The following is a 16,669-nucleotide window of genomic DNA, read 5'->3' as shown; positions in this document are numbered from 1 at the left end:
AAGAATAATTTTAAGTTTAGCCTCATAAAACTTTGTCCATAACTCACAAATTGTCATTTACCTCTGGCGGAGAACTTTGCCAGAGGTAAAATGAAAAAATGAATTTGTGAATTAGCTCTTTGCCTCTGAATATAAAATACATAATTTTGATGTGCATTTAAATGATATGGTACAATCACGTAACAACTTAAACATAGTTATTTTGTTTTTATGTCATTGTTTAGACTTGTACTTTTGTCTATGAGGTTGATGAAAAATCTGTTCCACAACGACATTCATATTCAAAAGCCATATTAACTAAGTAAAAATATAAGGACATGCCAGTAATAGATCTTTGAGCAGTTTTTTTATGGAAAGTTTTTCTGTAAAAAACTTTGCATTTTATATAGCATTTAGAGTGGACTTGAAGAATAAATTAGTTTTGGGACACCTGGGAGGCTCAGTTCTGGTCATGATCCTGGAGTCCCGGGATCAAGTCCTGCATCAGGCTCCCTGCTTGGCAGAGAGTTTGCCTCTCCCTCTGACCCACTCCTCCATCCCCTTCTCATTCTCTCTCTCTCTCAAATAAATAAAATCTTGAAAAAAAAGTAAAAAAAAAAAAAAAAGAATAAATTAGTTTTTCATACCATGAATCAAATGGACTTCCAGAAAAGTTTTCTAAGTTGAGTGTAGTTTGTGTTTCTGGGTGGCAGACTGTGATCACGTTACTAGGTGAGGAGACCCATAGTGTACAAATCTCAGAAATGTTTGAAAGTTAGAACACTCCTCATGTCCCTGGAAATTCCCTTTCCGGCATGTCATTGGTATGATTGCCCAGTTCCAGAGCCAAAGAATATGAGTGAATTACTACTCTTATTTTGCAACGTATGTACTAATGACACAGAGCAGAGCTTTGTAAATGTTTGCGTTTGTGTTGTTTAAAGTGTGTCATCGAAGTGTAACAAAATAGTTGGCAATCAGGAAAGGGCTGAGGATAGTCAGTGGACCGGAGACAGATGGATGAAGAGGAACATCAAAGAATACCTGGTGACTACAGGGGCCGATAGAGCTTTCCTGACTTGGTGAGGGTATTGTAGAATCAATTTAAAAAAAATATTTCTGGGTTCTGGAAGGCACAGTTGGTTAAGCATCAGACTCTTGGTTTCGGCTCAGGTCGTGATCTCAGGGTCGTGAGATTGAGCCCCGTGGGGGGCCTCCATGCTCAGCAGGGAGTCTGCTTCAGACTCTCTCTCCCACTCTTCTCTCTCTTTCTCTCTCTCTCTCTCGAATAAATAAATAAATAAATAAATGGATCTTAAAAAAAAAAAACCTCTGCACATTTCCGAGCCCCATTTATAATGGTGCCTCGTTCCTGTTTGGTCCAGCTTACCATTTTCTGTAAAACATGATGCAAACAGCCACTCTTTCCTCTGTGTTCCCTTTGTAGTTTGTGCCTCCAATCAGCAGGACTCATCACGGTGTTTCTGTGTTATCTCAAGGTTCTGGGTCAGTTATTCATTGTAAAGACCTAGGTCAAACTTTATTATGTGTTCTTATTGTCCTCTTTAGTACCTGACATGTAATAAGTAATTAGTAATTTTTTTTTTACTCAAAGGCTCTCTATACACTCATACAAATCCTACCAGTCGGTTAAGACTCAGCTGAAATCCCACACCTTTAATAGTCTTGCTTTGACCACTTCAGATTAAAGAGTTACTCCCTTATATTCTTACTTAAATTAAAAAAAAAAAAAAAATCTCTTAAAAAAATTTTTTTTTTATTTATTTGAGAGAGAGAGAGTGAGAGAGCATGAGGGGAGGGTTAGAGGTAGAAGCAAACTCCCTGCCGAGCAGGGAGCCCGATGTGGGACTCGATCCCGGGACTCAGATCATGACCTGAGCCGAAGGCGGTTGCTTAACCAGCAGAGCCACCCAGGCACCCCCCTCCCCCGCCAAAAAACATCTCTTATCTTGTCCTAATTCTTTATTTAATCCTGGGTTCCCCACTAGGTTGCAGGCAGAAGGGCTACAGCTCTCCAGGACCACTGCTAGTCTCTGTGGTATTAATATGAAAATCAGAAAAAATTGCTGTTTCTCACCCCACCCCTTTGGCTCAGGGCACAGCTTGGGAAGATGTATGGCACCTTTGTGCAGAGAAAAAGAAATGCTATCCTTCAGCCAGAACCAGCTCTATGCCAGCGTGCCCAGTTCCAAGGGAGTGTAAGCAGGGATTTTAGCACCCCTTTCTCAGTATTTTTATGCCGTACACAATCTGCACAACAGTGTTCGGCAATCCAAAACATTATAAATATTCTGTTTGGATTGGATTAAACAATCTCCTGAAAGCAAACCTATATGGAAGATCATGTAGGACTTTTTTCTTTAAAATAAAGATTTTATTTATTTATTTATTTATTTGACAGAGAGAGAGAGAAGAGAGTGAGAGGGAACACAAGCAGGGGGAGTGTGAGAGGGAGAAGCAGGCTTCCCGCCGATGCACGGCTCAATCCCAGGACCCTGCCGAAGGCAGATGCTTAATGACTGAGCCACCCAGGTGCCCCTCATGTATGGCTTTTTAGACTGACTTTGGCAAATATTGAAAAGAGGTGCCACCTCGGAAATGGAGTTTTCAGTGAGTCAGAGTCAGAGTACTTATGCCTAACTTGCCTCCTAGAATGAACTCGGGATATTTAACCCTTTCTCCTAGTGTGAGCTCTACCGTTGTTTGGCGACCCGCTCGACAAGGATAGCAATTGCTGAATGCCAGAGAGCTATCCATTTACTCAGAACCAGTCATTAGTTTATGGAGAGCCTCAAACTGTGGGTGTGTTTGTACTAGAGAGAGAGAGAGAGGGAGAGAGAGAGATGAGGGAGAGAGAGAACGAGCACTGGTTATGGTGTTAGAAACGGCTCAGCTCAACAATCACTGTGGACTTGCCTTTTGATTTGACTTTCACCAAAATAACTTGGTAAAGTTTGCTTTAATCTCACTGATCATTCTGGTTACGCACACTGCATTTCTTGGCTCTATCTATGCGTCATGTAAATTCAATGTGACCCACTGCAAGGATAGCAGGTTAACTATACTTTGAAATTAACCGTCAAACATTGGAAATGTCAATTTATATAGGGGCAAACAGGCAAACGGAATTTAGAGAACGGAGGCTAATTGGAATCTTAAACGATGTTTCTTTTCAGAGGAGGTCACTTGAACTATCAGAAAGCTAGGAGCAGCTGAAATAGGCATGTTTACCTAAGTGTGTAGACCCCATGAGTGTGCGACATTGTTTCACTGAGGGATTCATTAAATCTGTTGGTAGCAGCCTTGCCAGAGAGGTAGCTCCTTGCTGGGGTCTGTTCACAAGGACCTCCTGTTTGTCATTTGGTTGCATCCTGTGGCGAAGCTACATAATAAAATGTTGAAACCCAGTGTGCTTTAATTACAAAATGACCACACCCAAAGAATATGTAAAGTCTGATTTTAAAAATGGAGGTTTATTTCTGGTGATGATCTCATGGTTTGTCAAGACAAAACAAAGCAAAAGGAAACAAAACCCCCCAAACATACTCAAACAATATTGGATTCATGGCACTGAGCTTTTCAATACTAACATCCTTGACCAGGCCAGACAGTGTCTGTTGTGCACCCCCTGGGGGAAAGCTTGCCTTTCGTTTATTTCAAAAGGGACTTCCTAGCTGGATTGGTCCCTAGGGATCTTAAGCAAGATTGTGTTCAGGGGGCCAAATTATCAAGGCTAAATTCTCAAGGTTACCCAAGAAAATGAGGAAATTCAATAATAAAGGATAAAAGTAATAAAAACTTGTTTTCTACATGTTTACCAGAAGATATTAACCTCCTATGCAAATATTACTAGTTTCTCGGCCCTCCCCTACAGTTATTAGGGTGTTAGTAAAACTATGCTGAATTTTCTCCTTCCCAAAGCATCTTTACTATAGAGATTTTGAATGCCATTAGGATATTTGAATACAAAATCATTGAAATGAAATTAAAATCAGAAATTACCTTCAAATGCTGGTGCTTTAGTTTTTCTTCCTCTATTTTCAGACGCTTCTGTGAGATTTCTTCCTGTATTTTTCTTTTATCCTGAAATAAAAGGAGTTCCAGCGTAATCTATTTTTTCAATTTGCTTAAATATGTTTCCTTGGGGTTGTCGTCATTACCAAATGGCTGGCCAGTCGTACGCTCCTGGCATTGGTAGAAAGCTTCTTTGGAAACTCATATTTCAAAGGGAAGGGGGGCAAAATGAGACATTCAAAACATTTTGCTGATGGAAAACGATAGAAGGTGCTTTTTCAAAGAGAACTTGAAAATATTTCAATGTCTTTCCTTCCCCACTCTCCTCCCGTCCGCTTTAAAAAAATCTTCCCTATTAATCTAGCAAGATTGCGCTACTGAGTGATGCAATGGAAAAAGTGAATTTTAAGGAGGGAATTTTGAAATAAGCCTGAGGAAACCCTGTGAGGAGAAAGACTATTCCTGGCACAGGACTGAAGAAACTGCTGGGTAAAAGGTCTGCTTATGTAGGAAAACAGGATAGCTAGCCTACAGAACGTTTGAAAACTAGGAAGCTAGAAGGTGGGAGTGTTTCCTCCTTGTATAACTCGCTATGTGAAGATAGAGAAAAAAGGGTTCCGATAATGCTTGTTAACAGTAAGAGAGCTTTTAGCTCCAGTTTAAAAAAAAAATTCATGGGATGATGGAGTTTCTTTCACCAAGTTTAAATTGCATTACCTCAAAAAACCCAGGAAGCATAACTGTTAATGCCCAGTGGTTGTACTTTTTAGAAAATACAGCATGTACTGTACTACTATGTAGTACAGGAAGCCTAACTGTTAATGCCCGGTGGTTGTACTTTTTAGAAAATACAGCATGTACTTTACTACTATGTAGCCTGGGTTTGATTTCTGGCTCTGCCATTTACTAAACCTGTGTTCTTGGACAAAATTCTTAAGTTTTCTGTGCCTCAATTACCTCATCTGAAATAATGGGGATAATAAGGGAATCAAGCTCATAAGATACGAGCGTTAAATATACGTCAAATTTCCTAGGATGGTGTTTGACGCATAACACTCTGTAAGTATTTGTTTAATAAAGTTAAGGAAATAAGGCATAATCTGTTAATCACAGAAAGTAGCACACTAATTCTGATAATGCTTCCATAAGCCTGAAATATCTTAGAGAGTCCCTCTCTGGAATTTTCTGAGGCATTTTACAAGCTATGCAAAAAGGCTCTTATTTCCTTATTTTTTGACCAGAGGTGACATTATCCTCCGTCTCTTTTATAAGAGGGGATTTTGAATCAGCTTTCAAAATTGAAAACTCTCAAAGGATAAAAATTTGTTGCCAGTGAAGACAACTGAAAGAATGTGAAGCAGGCTCAGAAGGTAATTTGGAAGGAAGAGTTCCAAAAATGCTTGGCAACATTGTTGAAATAAGTGCAAGCCTTCCTGATGTGACCCCTTTGAAGATAAAAACTCTTTTTTGATGTTTAAGTTCAGGTACATTTGTCGAAGAAAAACAACATGTTACTCTCCAACTTGATGTCATGTTTTTCTTTGTGTGTTAGAAGAATATATGACTTCATCAGTAACCTACTTTGTAAATTTTATAAGCAGTTATTTTGAAAAAAAAAAATCAGCTAGGCAACAAGGAACAAACTGAGGGTTTTGGAGGGGAGGGGAGGGAGGTGTGGGGTGTGCCAACATGGTGGGTATTAAGGAGGGCACATATTGCGTGGAGCACTGGGTGTGGTGCATAAACAATGATTTTTGGAACACTGAAAAGAAATTAAAAAGAATAAATAAAAATTAAAAAAAATTAGCTAGGCAACAAATGTGGTCTTTAGTATTACTTGTTTAGGTCAGATCTGGTCATTAGGAACAAAAACTCTCTTTGAGAATTGACCTGTGAGTCAATTCTCCATTCTATCTAGAGGTTGTAAATTGAGCAGCTATTAGTAATATTTTAAATATATTAGGCCAAACATTTTGGTAAGTATTTTACAGGCACTATTTCACTGAACATCATAATAACAAAGGTATTGCGTTAATTTTCATCTTAGGAGAAGAAGTGTAAGTTTAACTAACTGAGTAACTAATTAGTCTGAGATCTCACAACTAGTAAGTGGCTAACCTAGGGTTTGATTCCAGGCAATTTGAGTTTAGCCTCCACACTCTTAGCCAACTCACCACACCATTTTCCCTAGTGAGAAATCAGTCCCACTTCTTAAAATTTCCCTCACTGTCCTGTCTATCATGAAGAACTGTGGCCAGTTCTGGCTGGCAACAGGAGTGGGGTCTCTCATTAGAAGGGAGTCCATTTTTCATTCCATATTTAGTGTTGGTGTCTAATCATCTCCCTTACGCCACAGGTAGCCCATAGAGAAGAGTGCCTTAAGTATAAGAGATGATGTTGAACCTAGCAAGGCTTCCCCACCCCTTTCAATAACCAGTTTGGGCTGGTTTCATCTTGGGTTGGTAATAAGGGAAGGAAAGCTGTGTGGGTAGAGGCAGGGCATCTGAAGTGTTTTGGCAACACAAGGCTTATAGAGGGTTGCTAAGGAATACCAGTGTTTTTTCTCTCAGAGGTAACATGATGCCTCCCTTATGTCAGTCTAGGTAATTAAGAAGATAATTTATAATGTTATAGGTATGATTCTCTTTTAAGATAGAAGTGCATTTTCCTCATAAAATATTCAATAGCAGATTATTATCCTTTTGCCAAATTTCATAGGGGCTTATAAGAATTACTGAAAAATAAGGTGGCAGTAATTTAATTTTATTAAGACAAAATAAATAAGTCAACCTTAAGTTACATATCTAGCTCTATTGCTAGTATACCAAAAGTTACCATAGCCTGCTAATTCCTTCCAAAATTATCGTGAAACAAATAGATGTGGGATGCCATCTGCTTCCCAAAATTACCCCAGGAGCTTGAGCATGTCTATAGACATCCGTTATAACCTGGCACATCATATATTTATTAATGTTAACTTTTATGAATAACTTGCATTGATGCTTACTTTTTAAATGTTCAACTAAGGAAGACTTCTATTTAATGAACAGTTGCGTAGATAGATTTTTAGCTGTCTGACTTAGAATATTTTAGCAGTTGACACCCACAAATTCCAATTCCGTATAAGCCTACCTCTTGATTATGTTGAAAATTAGTTTATCTTGCGCAACTAGAAAGCTATTGTGAACACCCATAATCCAGTATTATTGCAATCATGTACTTGATAAAAATAAGCACCGTACTTAGGAGTGTGACTATTTTAGAGATATTATAGGTTAACAAGGAGCTAATATTCCAGAATCCCTGAATCTGTAAAGAGGACAAGACTGATCCCAAGTTATTTAATGATTAATTTATCCAATACTGGGGTACTTATGTACAAACACTCTGTTCAGGGTGACCTTTGAAGTTGTGCAGTATTTAAAATTTTTTCAGAAGTAGATACTTTTGGGGCTCCTGGATGGCTCAGTCATTAAGCATCTGCCTTCTGCTCAGGTCATGATCCCAGGATAGAGCCCCACATCAGGCTCCCTGGTTGCCAGGAAGCCCGCTTCCCCCTCTCCCACTCCCCCTGCTTGTGTTCCCTCTCTTGCTGTCTCTCTCTGTCAAGTAAATAACTAAAATCTTAAAAAAAAAAAGTAGATTCTTTCATCAAGAAACTTACACTCTTTTTTTTTTTTTTAAAGATTATTTGTTTATTTATTTGACAGAGAAATCACAAGTAGGCAGAAGTAGGGAGAGAGGCAGCAGAAAGAGAGGGAGAAGCAGTCTTCCTGCTGAGCAGAGTCTGATGTGGGGCTCGATCCCAGGACCCTGGGACCATGACCCGAGCCTAAGGCAAAGGCTTAACCCACTGAACCACCCAGGTGCCCCCAAACTTACATTCTTATACAAAAAGAAAATCACTCATCCAAGTAACTATATAATTTAAGAAAAAAGGTAAGAAATGTCTTTCCTGGGGCACCTGGGTGGCTCAGTGGGTTAAAGCCTCTGCCTTTGGCTCGGGTCATGGTCTCAGGGTCCTGGGATCGAGCCCCGTGTTGGACTCTCTGCTCAGTGGGGAGCCTGCTTCCTCCTCTCTCCCTGCCTGCCTCTCTGACGACTTGTAATCTCTGTCTATCAAATAAATAAATTTAAAAAAATCTTTAAAGAAATGTCTTTCCTGAGACACAAGAGAAGGCTCTATGAGAGTTGAGGGGAGATAGAGAGCAGTTGTTTCTAGATGATGTGGTTGGAAGAGGCTCTAATGTAGCATTTGTGAAGAGTATGTTGGATGGCTGCTGGAGAGCAGGCGAGTGGGGGAGAAAGGGCACTCAAGTCAGGGCTCAATGTGAGCAAAGGCTTGGAGGTAGAAAATTGGTACATTCTCTAGAATAGCAATTCTGGAATCTAAGTTGCCATATGGGTAGTGGGAAATAAAATAGGGATAAGAGGGAGTGCCTGGGTGGCTCAGCTGGTTGAACCACTGCCTTTGGCTCGGGTCGAGGTCCCGGAGTCCTGGGATTGAGTCCCACGTGGGGCTTCCTCTGCTTTGTGGGGAGCCTGCTTCTCCTTCTCCCTCAGCCTTTCCCCCTGCTTGTGCTCTCTCTCTCTGTCAAATAAATAAATAAAATCTTTAAAAAAAAATAGGGATACGAGGATGAAGAGAAGTCCTTAATAGAAAATATTCAATGGTAGGACAAGAGGTTTGGAATTTACTTATGTACTGATAGAGAGCAATGAAAAGTGTTCAGAGGGAGAGGATTCATAGAGTTAAAACCATGTTTTAAGAAGTTTAATCTCGTGTAATTGGGTAGTAGGTGTTGAAGGAGGACCATGCAAATGGGGATCATCAGTTAGGCCAGGAGAACTTGAGCAAGGGATAGGAGAACATATGTCTGTCAGAGACCAAGGAGTTAAAGTTGGTTGGACTTGGCAACTGGTGACATATGGATGCAGGAAAGGAAGGGGTCAAATGTGAGTAAAAGTCTTTTATGCTTAGGTAGGGCAGAACTGTCAACAGAGGCAAGATATTCAGGAGAAGGAAGAGGGGTTGGTAGGGGAGATGATGGATTCACACCAAGTTCAAGGTGTCTTTGGGACAGCCAGATAGAGTTATCTGGGGGGCCGTTGAAACATTGGTTGGAGAGAGATGTGGGGGTCAAAGATAGAGATGTTAGTGTTTCAGAAGGGATAGCTGAAGTCAGAAGATGGTCAGAGCACGACTGGAGACATATTTATGAAAAGAGAGGAGGGCTAAATACAGATCCTTCAGGAAGCGCCTACATTGAAGGGGTAGAAGAGGAAGGGAATCCATATGGAATTTTATTTCGAAGTCAATCAGAAATTATAATAGAACTTGACAAATTAGGCTAATTAAATTAGTCATTTCAGATTTGAATGAATGAATGAATGAATGAATCTAGCAGATTCATTCTGCTAGAAGCTGAGTATCTTATAATTTCAATGTGCAGATAATGGTAACATGAAAAGAAAGGGATGTGCTAACACAACATTCCCAGAAAAGAATCCTGAGCATAGTTAGAGGTTCACTAGAGTGCACTGAAACTTTGATTTCTAAAAGTCTTGAAAATTTCCTAAAAAATTCTTGGAAAAGGGACAAACATTTCAAAAGGGAAGGTAGACCATGAAGCCTGGGCAGTTTACAAGTGGAAACATGGCTACACAATTACAAATGATCTTGGGTAAGAAGAAAATAGAGTTGCTATAAAACAAAACCAAATAGTTTGGAATCAAGGAGAGCTCTCCAATGAGTTCATGAAACCAAGAATGAAGATTAGCCAGTGGTACCTACTTATAATAGTATAAATAAATGTAAAAAAAAAAAAAACCTCACGTGATGTGCAGATGAGAATCATGTGAAAAACATTGAGAGCACACAAAGCACAAGTGTATAAATGATTATGTATACTTAAGTCATATTGAGAGCAAAAAGGTAAAGGCAATCATTGGACAATCGCTGAGATACATAGTATAATAGCAACATGACGAAAATAGAACTATTCCGTTTCTATTTTGCTTTCATGTTTTTAATTAAGGAGAATAATTCTAACCCTGAAGAGGGTAGAGCAAATAAGCTTAAAGGAAAACTGAAGCACAAGAAGAAATAGAACACTGAAGACAGAGCTGTCCAGACTCTGATGGGGTTCATTTCAGAGAGTAGAAAATTTATAGACATGACAGAAAATTATTAGTATTATTTTTGTTATTTTTAAAGAGAGATTAAGCAGGGGTGGGGGGGGCAGAGGAAGGGCCAGTGAGAATTTTAAACACGTTCCACGCCCAGCACAGAGCCCAGTGTGGGGCTTGATCTCATGACCCTGTAAACATGACCTGACCTGAAATCAAAAGTCTGATACTCAGCAGACTGAGCCACCCAGGTGCCCCAACATAACAGAAAATTACTGTCAAGTAACCTTGGAATCTTGGGAGAAGAGGTCTCAAAGACTGAAAGTAGCAAATGTCCTAATTTTTGGAAGAGGGACAATGGGGGAATTATGAATATTTAAAGATTCGTGAACTTACTGGTTAATCCCTGGCAAAGTCATGGAATGAATTATTAAACAATGCTGTATTTAGACAAGCAATGTCTGAGAGATAACATTTGATTATTAAAAATGAAGCATTTAAAACTTTCTTTTGCTTAATTTTTCTAGATGGGCCGATGATGATTATGGTGGTTACAACAATAACTAACATTTACAGATAACTTTTTATGAGACAGGAGCTACTTAAAACTCTTCAATGAATCAATTTATTTTATCTTCCCCAAATGTTTTGAAGTAGGAACCATGTTTATCCCCAGTAGGTAGGTGAAGAAATTGATAAATGATATCTAGAGTACGGAAATTCAATACCTTGGTTTTAGCAGGGCTTTGGACAAAGTTTCTTATTTTATTCTTCCAGAAATTTGTGTAAATTCAAACAAAAAAATATAGTTGAAAGTGATTATATTAACATTAAAAAAACCCCAATGCCTCTAAGAAGAGAGAACACTAAAATTAAATCCAATAAACCAACAAACATAAATGTATTGAGGTAACTTTCTGACTCAGAATTTTGAGGGTGAAGTAGGGGGTGCTGGAAGATTTATTGTTAGAAACTGCTCCCGGTCAGCTAGTTTTAGGAATCAATGAAATAAAAGAGGACCAAATCAAGATTTTGAAATATCTTGTCTATTAGGGATGTTGGACCTAAATTAATGATTAATTTTATTCTTAACAAATGTAAGCTATGGAACTTTGTACAATATGTTAATTGTAGAAGATTAAAAAAATCCAGACAACTTTAAAGAAAAATATAAGAATCCCTTGTACTCCCACGGCTTTAGAACTAACTGCTGTCCACATTTTGATGCATTTTATTCCATTCTTTCTTCAGGATACCCAAACCACAGATGTGCACCCTTACATACACATACGTGCAAACCACGTGAGGGGGCCCATACACAGTTTGTGTTCCATTTTTTGTACTTAATATTGTGTCATGAGTGTCTCTCATGTTACTACATTTTACTAATAAAAATATTAAATTTTATTTAGAATACCATTATTTGCTCAGTCTCTCTCTTTTTTTTTTTAGTGGATTATTTATTTTATTTTTCTTTCTTCTTTACATCATCTTTTTTTTTAAAAAATTTCTTTTCAGCATAACAGTATTCATTGTTTTTGCACCACACCCAGTGCTCCATGCAATCCGTGCCCTCTCTAATACCCACCACCTAGTTCCCCCAACCTCCCACCCCCGCCCCTTCAAAACCCTCAGATTGTTTTTCAGAGTCCATAGTCTCTCATGGTTCACCTCAGTCTCTCTCTTTTTTCTGCCCCTTAGGCTGCTTTGTATCTTTTGTTATAATGAGTAGTTGTGTGATGAAGTTCCTTGTATGTAAATTTTGAACCACTTTTCTCTGAATATTTCCTCAAGATAGATCCCTAGAAGTTAGTTACCTAGGTATAGGGATGTTTTAAAAATTCTTAATACAGATTGTTAAAAAGACTTCAATGAAAAATAGTTTTAACTTATATTTCACCTCACCCTTACTAATTACGAATATTGCAAGTAAAAGTTCTTTTAGCAGTTTGCATAGGTCAAATAGTATCTCATTTTGATGTCTTAATGAGATTTCTGAGATTGGTGTGGGGAAATATTCATAATTTTCTTGGCTATCTGTATCAATTATTTTTTAAATGCCTGTTTGTGATGTCTACCCTTTTTTCTGTAAAACCTATTAATTATTTACTTATCAATGGGTAAGAACTCTTTGAATTAAGGATAATAACCTTTTGTTTGTCATTTTAGTTGCAAGTAATTTTTTAAATTGCATTTAAATTTTACTTCTGGGTTATTAGAAGTATTAAAAGTTCAGTTGCCTGGGTAGCTCAGTCGGTTAAGTGTCTGCTTTGGGCTAAGGTCCTGATCCCAGAGCCCTGGGATCTAGTGCCATATCAGGCTCCCTGCTGGGCAAGGAGTATGCTTCTCCCTCTGCCTGCACTCCCCCTGCTTGTGTGTGTGCTTTCTCTCTGGCAAAAAAGTAAATAAAATCTTAAAAAAAAAGTGCTGAAAATGTTACTCTATTATCTTGATGTCTTTAATATCTTTATTGTCTGAGATACAGTAATTATCCATCTATATTTTCCTCCAGTTTCCTAAAGAATTTTTTTTAAAAGCCTCTTGCATCTAGCTGAATTATTTTGAATTATTTTGATTTATGGTAACTGCCAAGGACCTAATATTCTTTTTTCCAAATTTTTGGCTGATCTATAGCTCTATCAAAGGATTCTTTCCTATTGATTTACTTTTAAAAAAAAGTGTTAATTTTTATCATTTACTAATTTGGTATGTATATTAGGGTCTGGTTCCAGGTTACCTGCATAGTTGGGTTTGGTATTAATAGTACATAATTTAGATAATGTGTTGATGAGACAAATTAACATTTTATTGGTCAAGTTTTTGAGCTTTATTGCTTTTGTCTAAAATGTCTTAATTAGTAGCAATAGTTTTTTGGTTTTTTCCACTTGGACTTGGAGTGATTTTTAAAAATTCCTATAGAAATAAAATTGAAAACCCAAACAATACTCTATCCACCTTACTTTCCATCAAAAAAAAAAAAAAAAGCCAAAAAACCATGTATTCTGGTAGAATTTTAAAAGTTACTCCTAATAGTAACTATCATTATCCAGAGATAATCAGAGATCAATACTCTTATATATGATTTATATCTGTGTGATATATTATAGCTCACATAAAATTGGAGGTGTATTTTACATATTTAGTAATCTGAACTTTTTAAATAAATCATGAACACAATGATATGTCATGTCATTAAATAGTATTCTAAATTATTTTTAATGGCTTCATATTATTCCATTATATGTAATATACACATATATATTATAGTATATATGTATACACACATACATATATGCATTCTATTTACTCAGCTAAATTCCTATTTTAGACATTGAGTTTGCTTCTACTTTTGTAATAAAAGAAATGACTTTGCTATGTCGTGAGCACCTTAGGACTCCATCTGTGAGTGCATCTCTTATTTTTCTTTAGTATAAGATCCTTGTTAATAAAATTCTAGGTCAGAGGATAAAATTATTTTTGACTTTTCTTCTACCAGTTGCCAAACTGTCTTGTTTAGTAATTTCATGCTGCCACCAGCAGTGAACAAGAATGCCTCCTTTGGGGTGCCTGCGTGGCTCAGTGGGTTAAGCTTCTGCCTTCGGCTCAGGTCGTGGTCTTAGGGTCCTGGGATCGAGCCCTGCATTGGGCTCTCTGCTTAGTGGGGAGTCTGCTTCTCCCTCACTCTCTGCCTGCCTCTCTGTCTACTTGTGATCTCTCTCTCTGTCAAATAAATATAGTCTTATAAAAAAAAGAATGCTTCCTTTGAGGATTTTGATTGGAATTGCATTAAACATAAAATAAATTTGGAAAAATATGACGGATTTTTGGTATTTGAGCTTCACCTTAGGGAATGGTGTGCCTCCCCAAACACATATTGTTTAATAGTTTCATTATATAAATTCTGCACATTTCCTTGTCATAGTGGGTATAAGAGTATAAAAGTTTTTTTGTATAAATCTTACACATTCCTTAAGTAAGATTCTTTTCAGCTTTTAATGGTTGTTTTTTAATTTTATAGCTATTAGGAATGAGATATTTTTGTATTTCATTTTCTGACGAATAATTGTTTTTCAGGAAGTTACTGATTTTTGTGTATTCATTGTGTATCTGGCTACTGGCTTTTAAGTTAATGGTTATTCTTAACTTTACAGACACTGAAGCTAAGGACTAGAGTGTATTAATTTCCCCAAATGGTATGGTTGGTCCAGTGTTGAAACTGGTATTGAATCTAAATTTCTATAACTCCAAAGATGATGATTTTTTTGAAAGATTTTATTTATTTATTTGACAGAAAAGTAGAGAGATCCCAAGTAGGCAGAGAGGGAGGCAGACAGAGAGAGAGAGAGGGAAGCAGGCTCCCTGCTGAGCAGAGAGCCCAATATGGGACTTGATCCCAGGACCCTGAGATCATGACCTGAGCCGAAGGCAGAGTCTTAATCCATGAGCCACCCAGGAGCCCCAGATGATGCTCTTTATACCACACCTTTTCTCAAACCTGTCATTAGAAATATAGCTCCCCAAACAAGATGGTATAGCACTAAGCACTCTGTACAGGTCAGTGTTTTGAGTACCCAATTTTAAGGCTGACACTGACATTTCAGAGTGTCTAGAATGAGCCTGTGATATGAGCAATGATCGAAATCAAGAAAATGAAGCCCTATGGCTTCAGTGACTGGAGCCATGGTGAGTGGGTGAGTGGGATTTTAAGGAAACGAGATTCTGAACTTAACACAGAGGGCTGTTCTCAAATGGGAGAGGGTATTGGGTGAGGTATGGACACACTTTTGGAAGCATTTAAGGAGAAGCTGGGTGAGCATCTTTGGAGCATAGCATCGTGAAGATGGGGATATGGACCTTCTCTAAGTTTTCTTCAGCTAGAGCAGGAAATCTCTATGTTTTCTCCTGGCTCTATGATTATTTCTGCATCCTAGTTCTGAAACACCCTCATTCTGAAGTTATCCACGGGCATTGGATGTGGTTATCACTACATCTTATGAGGTGAATGAAAAAGCACGCATTTTCTAAACCTTATTTTATTCAGTAACTTTAGACTTCTTTCCTAGCCAGAGAACAAACTCTGACACATCTCGAAATGAAACTCAGTTGGGCTACTCATTTATTCCTTTGTCCTTTCCTGTTTGTTCTAACGAATAGTGACAAAACAAACAAGGATAAAGAACAAACACAAGGTAAACCCCCCAAAACTCAAGGGTGATGGTGAACTTTGTTGTTGGCTTTAGTGAAAAAAATATTTTCAGCTTGATGGCCTTCATTCATTTACTCATTCACAAGGTGTGTGTGTGTGTGTGTGTGTGTGTGTTCCAGCTAGTGCTGAGCTCAGTGCTGGGGAGCTGTGTGAGATGCAGTGATGTCCCTGCCTTAGCAAATCTCGGCTGGAGGGAAGAGACCTTGTGTAATGGAAGTGAGATGGGAAGGTCACAGTCTCGGAGTATGGGATGCTCTGGGACATGGTGCCAGCCCAGCCCTGTCGAAGCAATTACAAATGCTTCTGAAATGGCATCACTTTCTCTTTTCGCACCTCTACTCCCCTGTGGACTGTGGAAAGCAGAGGAGACTCTAAGGGCTGAAGGACTGGTTTGGGTTAGAAAATGCGGTTAAGTGAAGCAGAACCTCTACAGATTCTTCTCTCTCTTCCACTTCAAACTCTATTAAGAGTGAACCACAGAGGAAGTTCTAAATGGGGTGAGGTTTGTGGTTTTGAGGTTTCTTAGAATTTTATTGTGATGTTGCGGCCAGAGAGTGTGACAAGCAGAAGAATTGACCCAACTTGTGCTATTTAACGAATCCCTTAGCTTTTCATGGTGTTAGGTTTTCCACCTACAAAATGGGAACGATGACATCTGCTATCACAAATACTCATAGGATATTTGGACAAATGAGATACAGATGTGAAAGTTTTATATATATATAGAATATATATATTTTAAGGTCTAGGTGCTATGTGACAATAGGTGCTGTTATTATCATTATTAATCTTGTAATTCTTTCACTTAAGAAATGTCCTTTATGTTTTAGATCTGTGAGCCTAGGTGGATTTTGAGTAACAGTGGTAGCTCATTTGAATACGTTATACCTCTATGTCAATCACAGACACAGTTACACATGGAAAACATGGTGCTTCGGACAGGAACCAGTTTTGAGTTCTTTTCAGAGCTTCAGAGAATTATCTGGTTCCATGTCTCTAAGGGCTTGACTGAGTCCTCTCAGTCGCTGGGGGTTTTATGGAAAAAAAAAATTAAAAAACGTAAAAAAAAAACCCCGTAAAAAACATTAAAAAAAAAAGTTTGGATCTCACTCAAACTGCTCCTATGGTCCCTTAGGAAAGCAGACATCCCACAGGCTTCTTGTTGAGGGGACTTGTGGAGGCAATGAATTTTAAGGGAGTCTCTTCCCCAAATGACATCATTGTCACTGACATAAGTTAAAAGATTTATATTTTATTTTTAGAGAAGCTAGGCCATTTGAGACGGGGGATGAGGGAGTGGAAGCCCCGTTTGAGTTTTAG

At 38.2% G+C, this 16,669-nt stretch overlaps 1 protein-coding gene across 1 annotated transcript in view; it reads right to left on the bottom strand.

Annotated features, from left to right (window-relative positions):
• The window catches only part of PALMD (palmdelphin), a 51,429-nt gene that overhangs the window by 28,943 nt on the left and 5,817 nt on the right, over positions 1-16,669 (bottom strand). Inside the window, exon 2 of the mRNA XM_059377289.1 lies at positions 4,003-4,083. Within this exon, the coding sequence (XP_059233272.1) occupies positions 4,003-4,083 (81 nt within the window). The remainder of the gene's footprint in view (positions 1-4,002; positions 4,084-16,669) is intronic.

Source organism: Mustela nigripes, chromosome 14 (assembly GCF_022355385.1).
Source record: "Mustela nigripes isolate SB6536 chromosome 14, MUSNIG.SB6536, whole genome shotgun sequence".
Classification (NCBI taxonomy): Eukaryota; Metazoa; Chordata; class Mammalia; order Carnivora; family Mustelidae; genus Mustela; species Mustela nigripes.
Note: the sequence above shows the minus strand (reverse complement) of the source record. Positions and strands in the feature narration are given on the sequence as shown.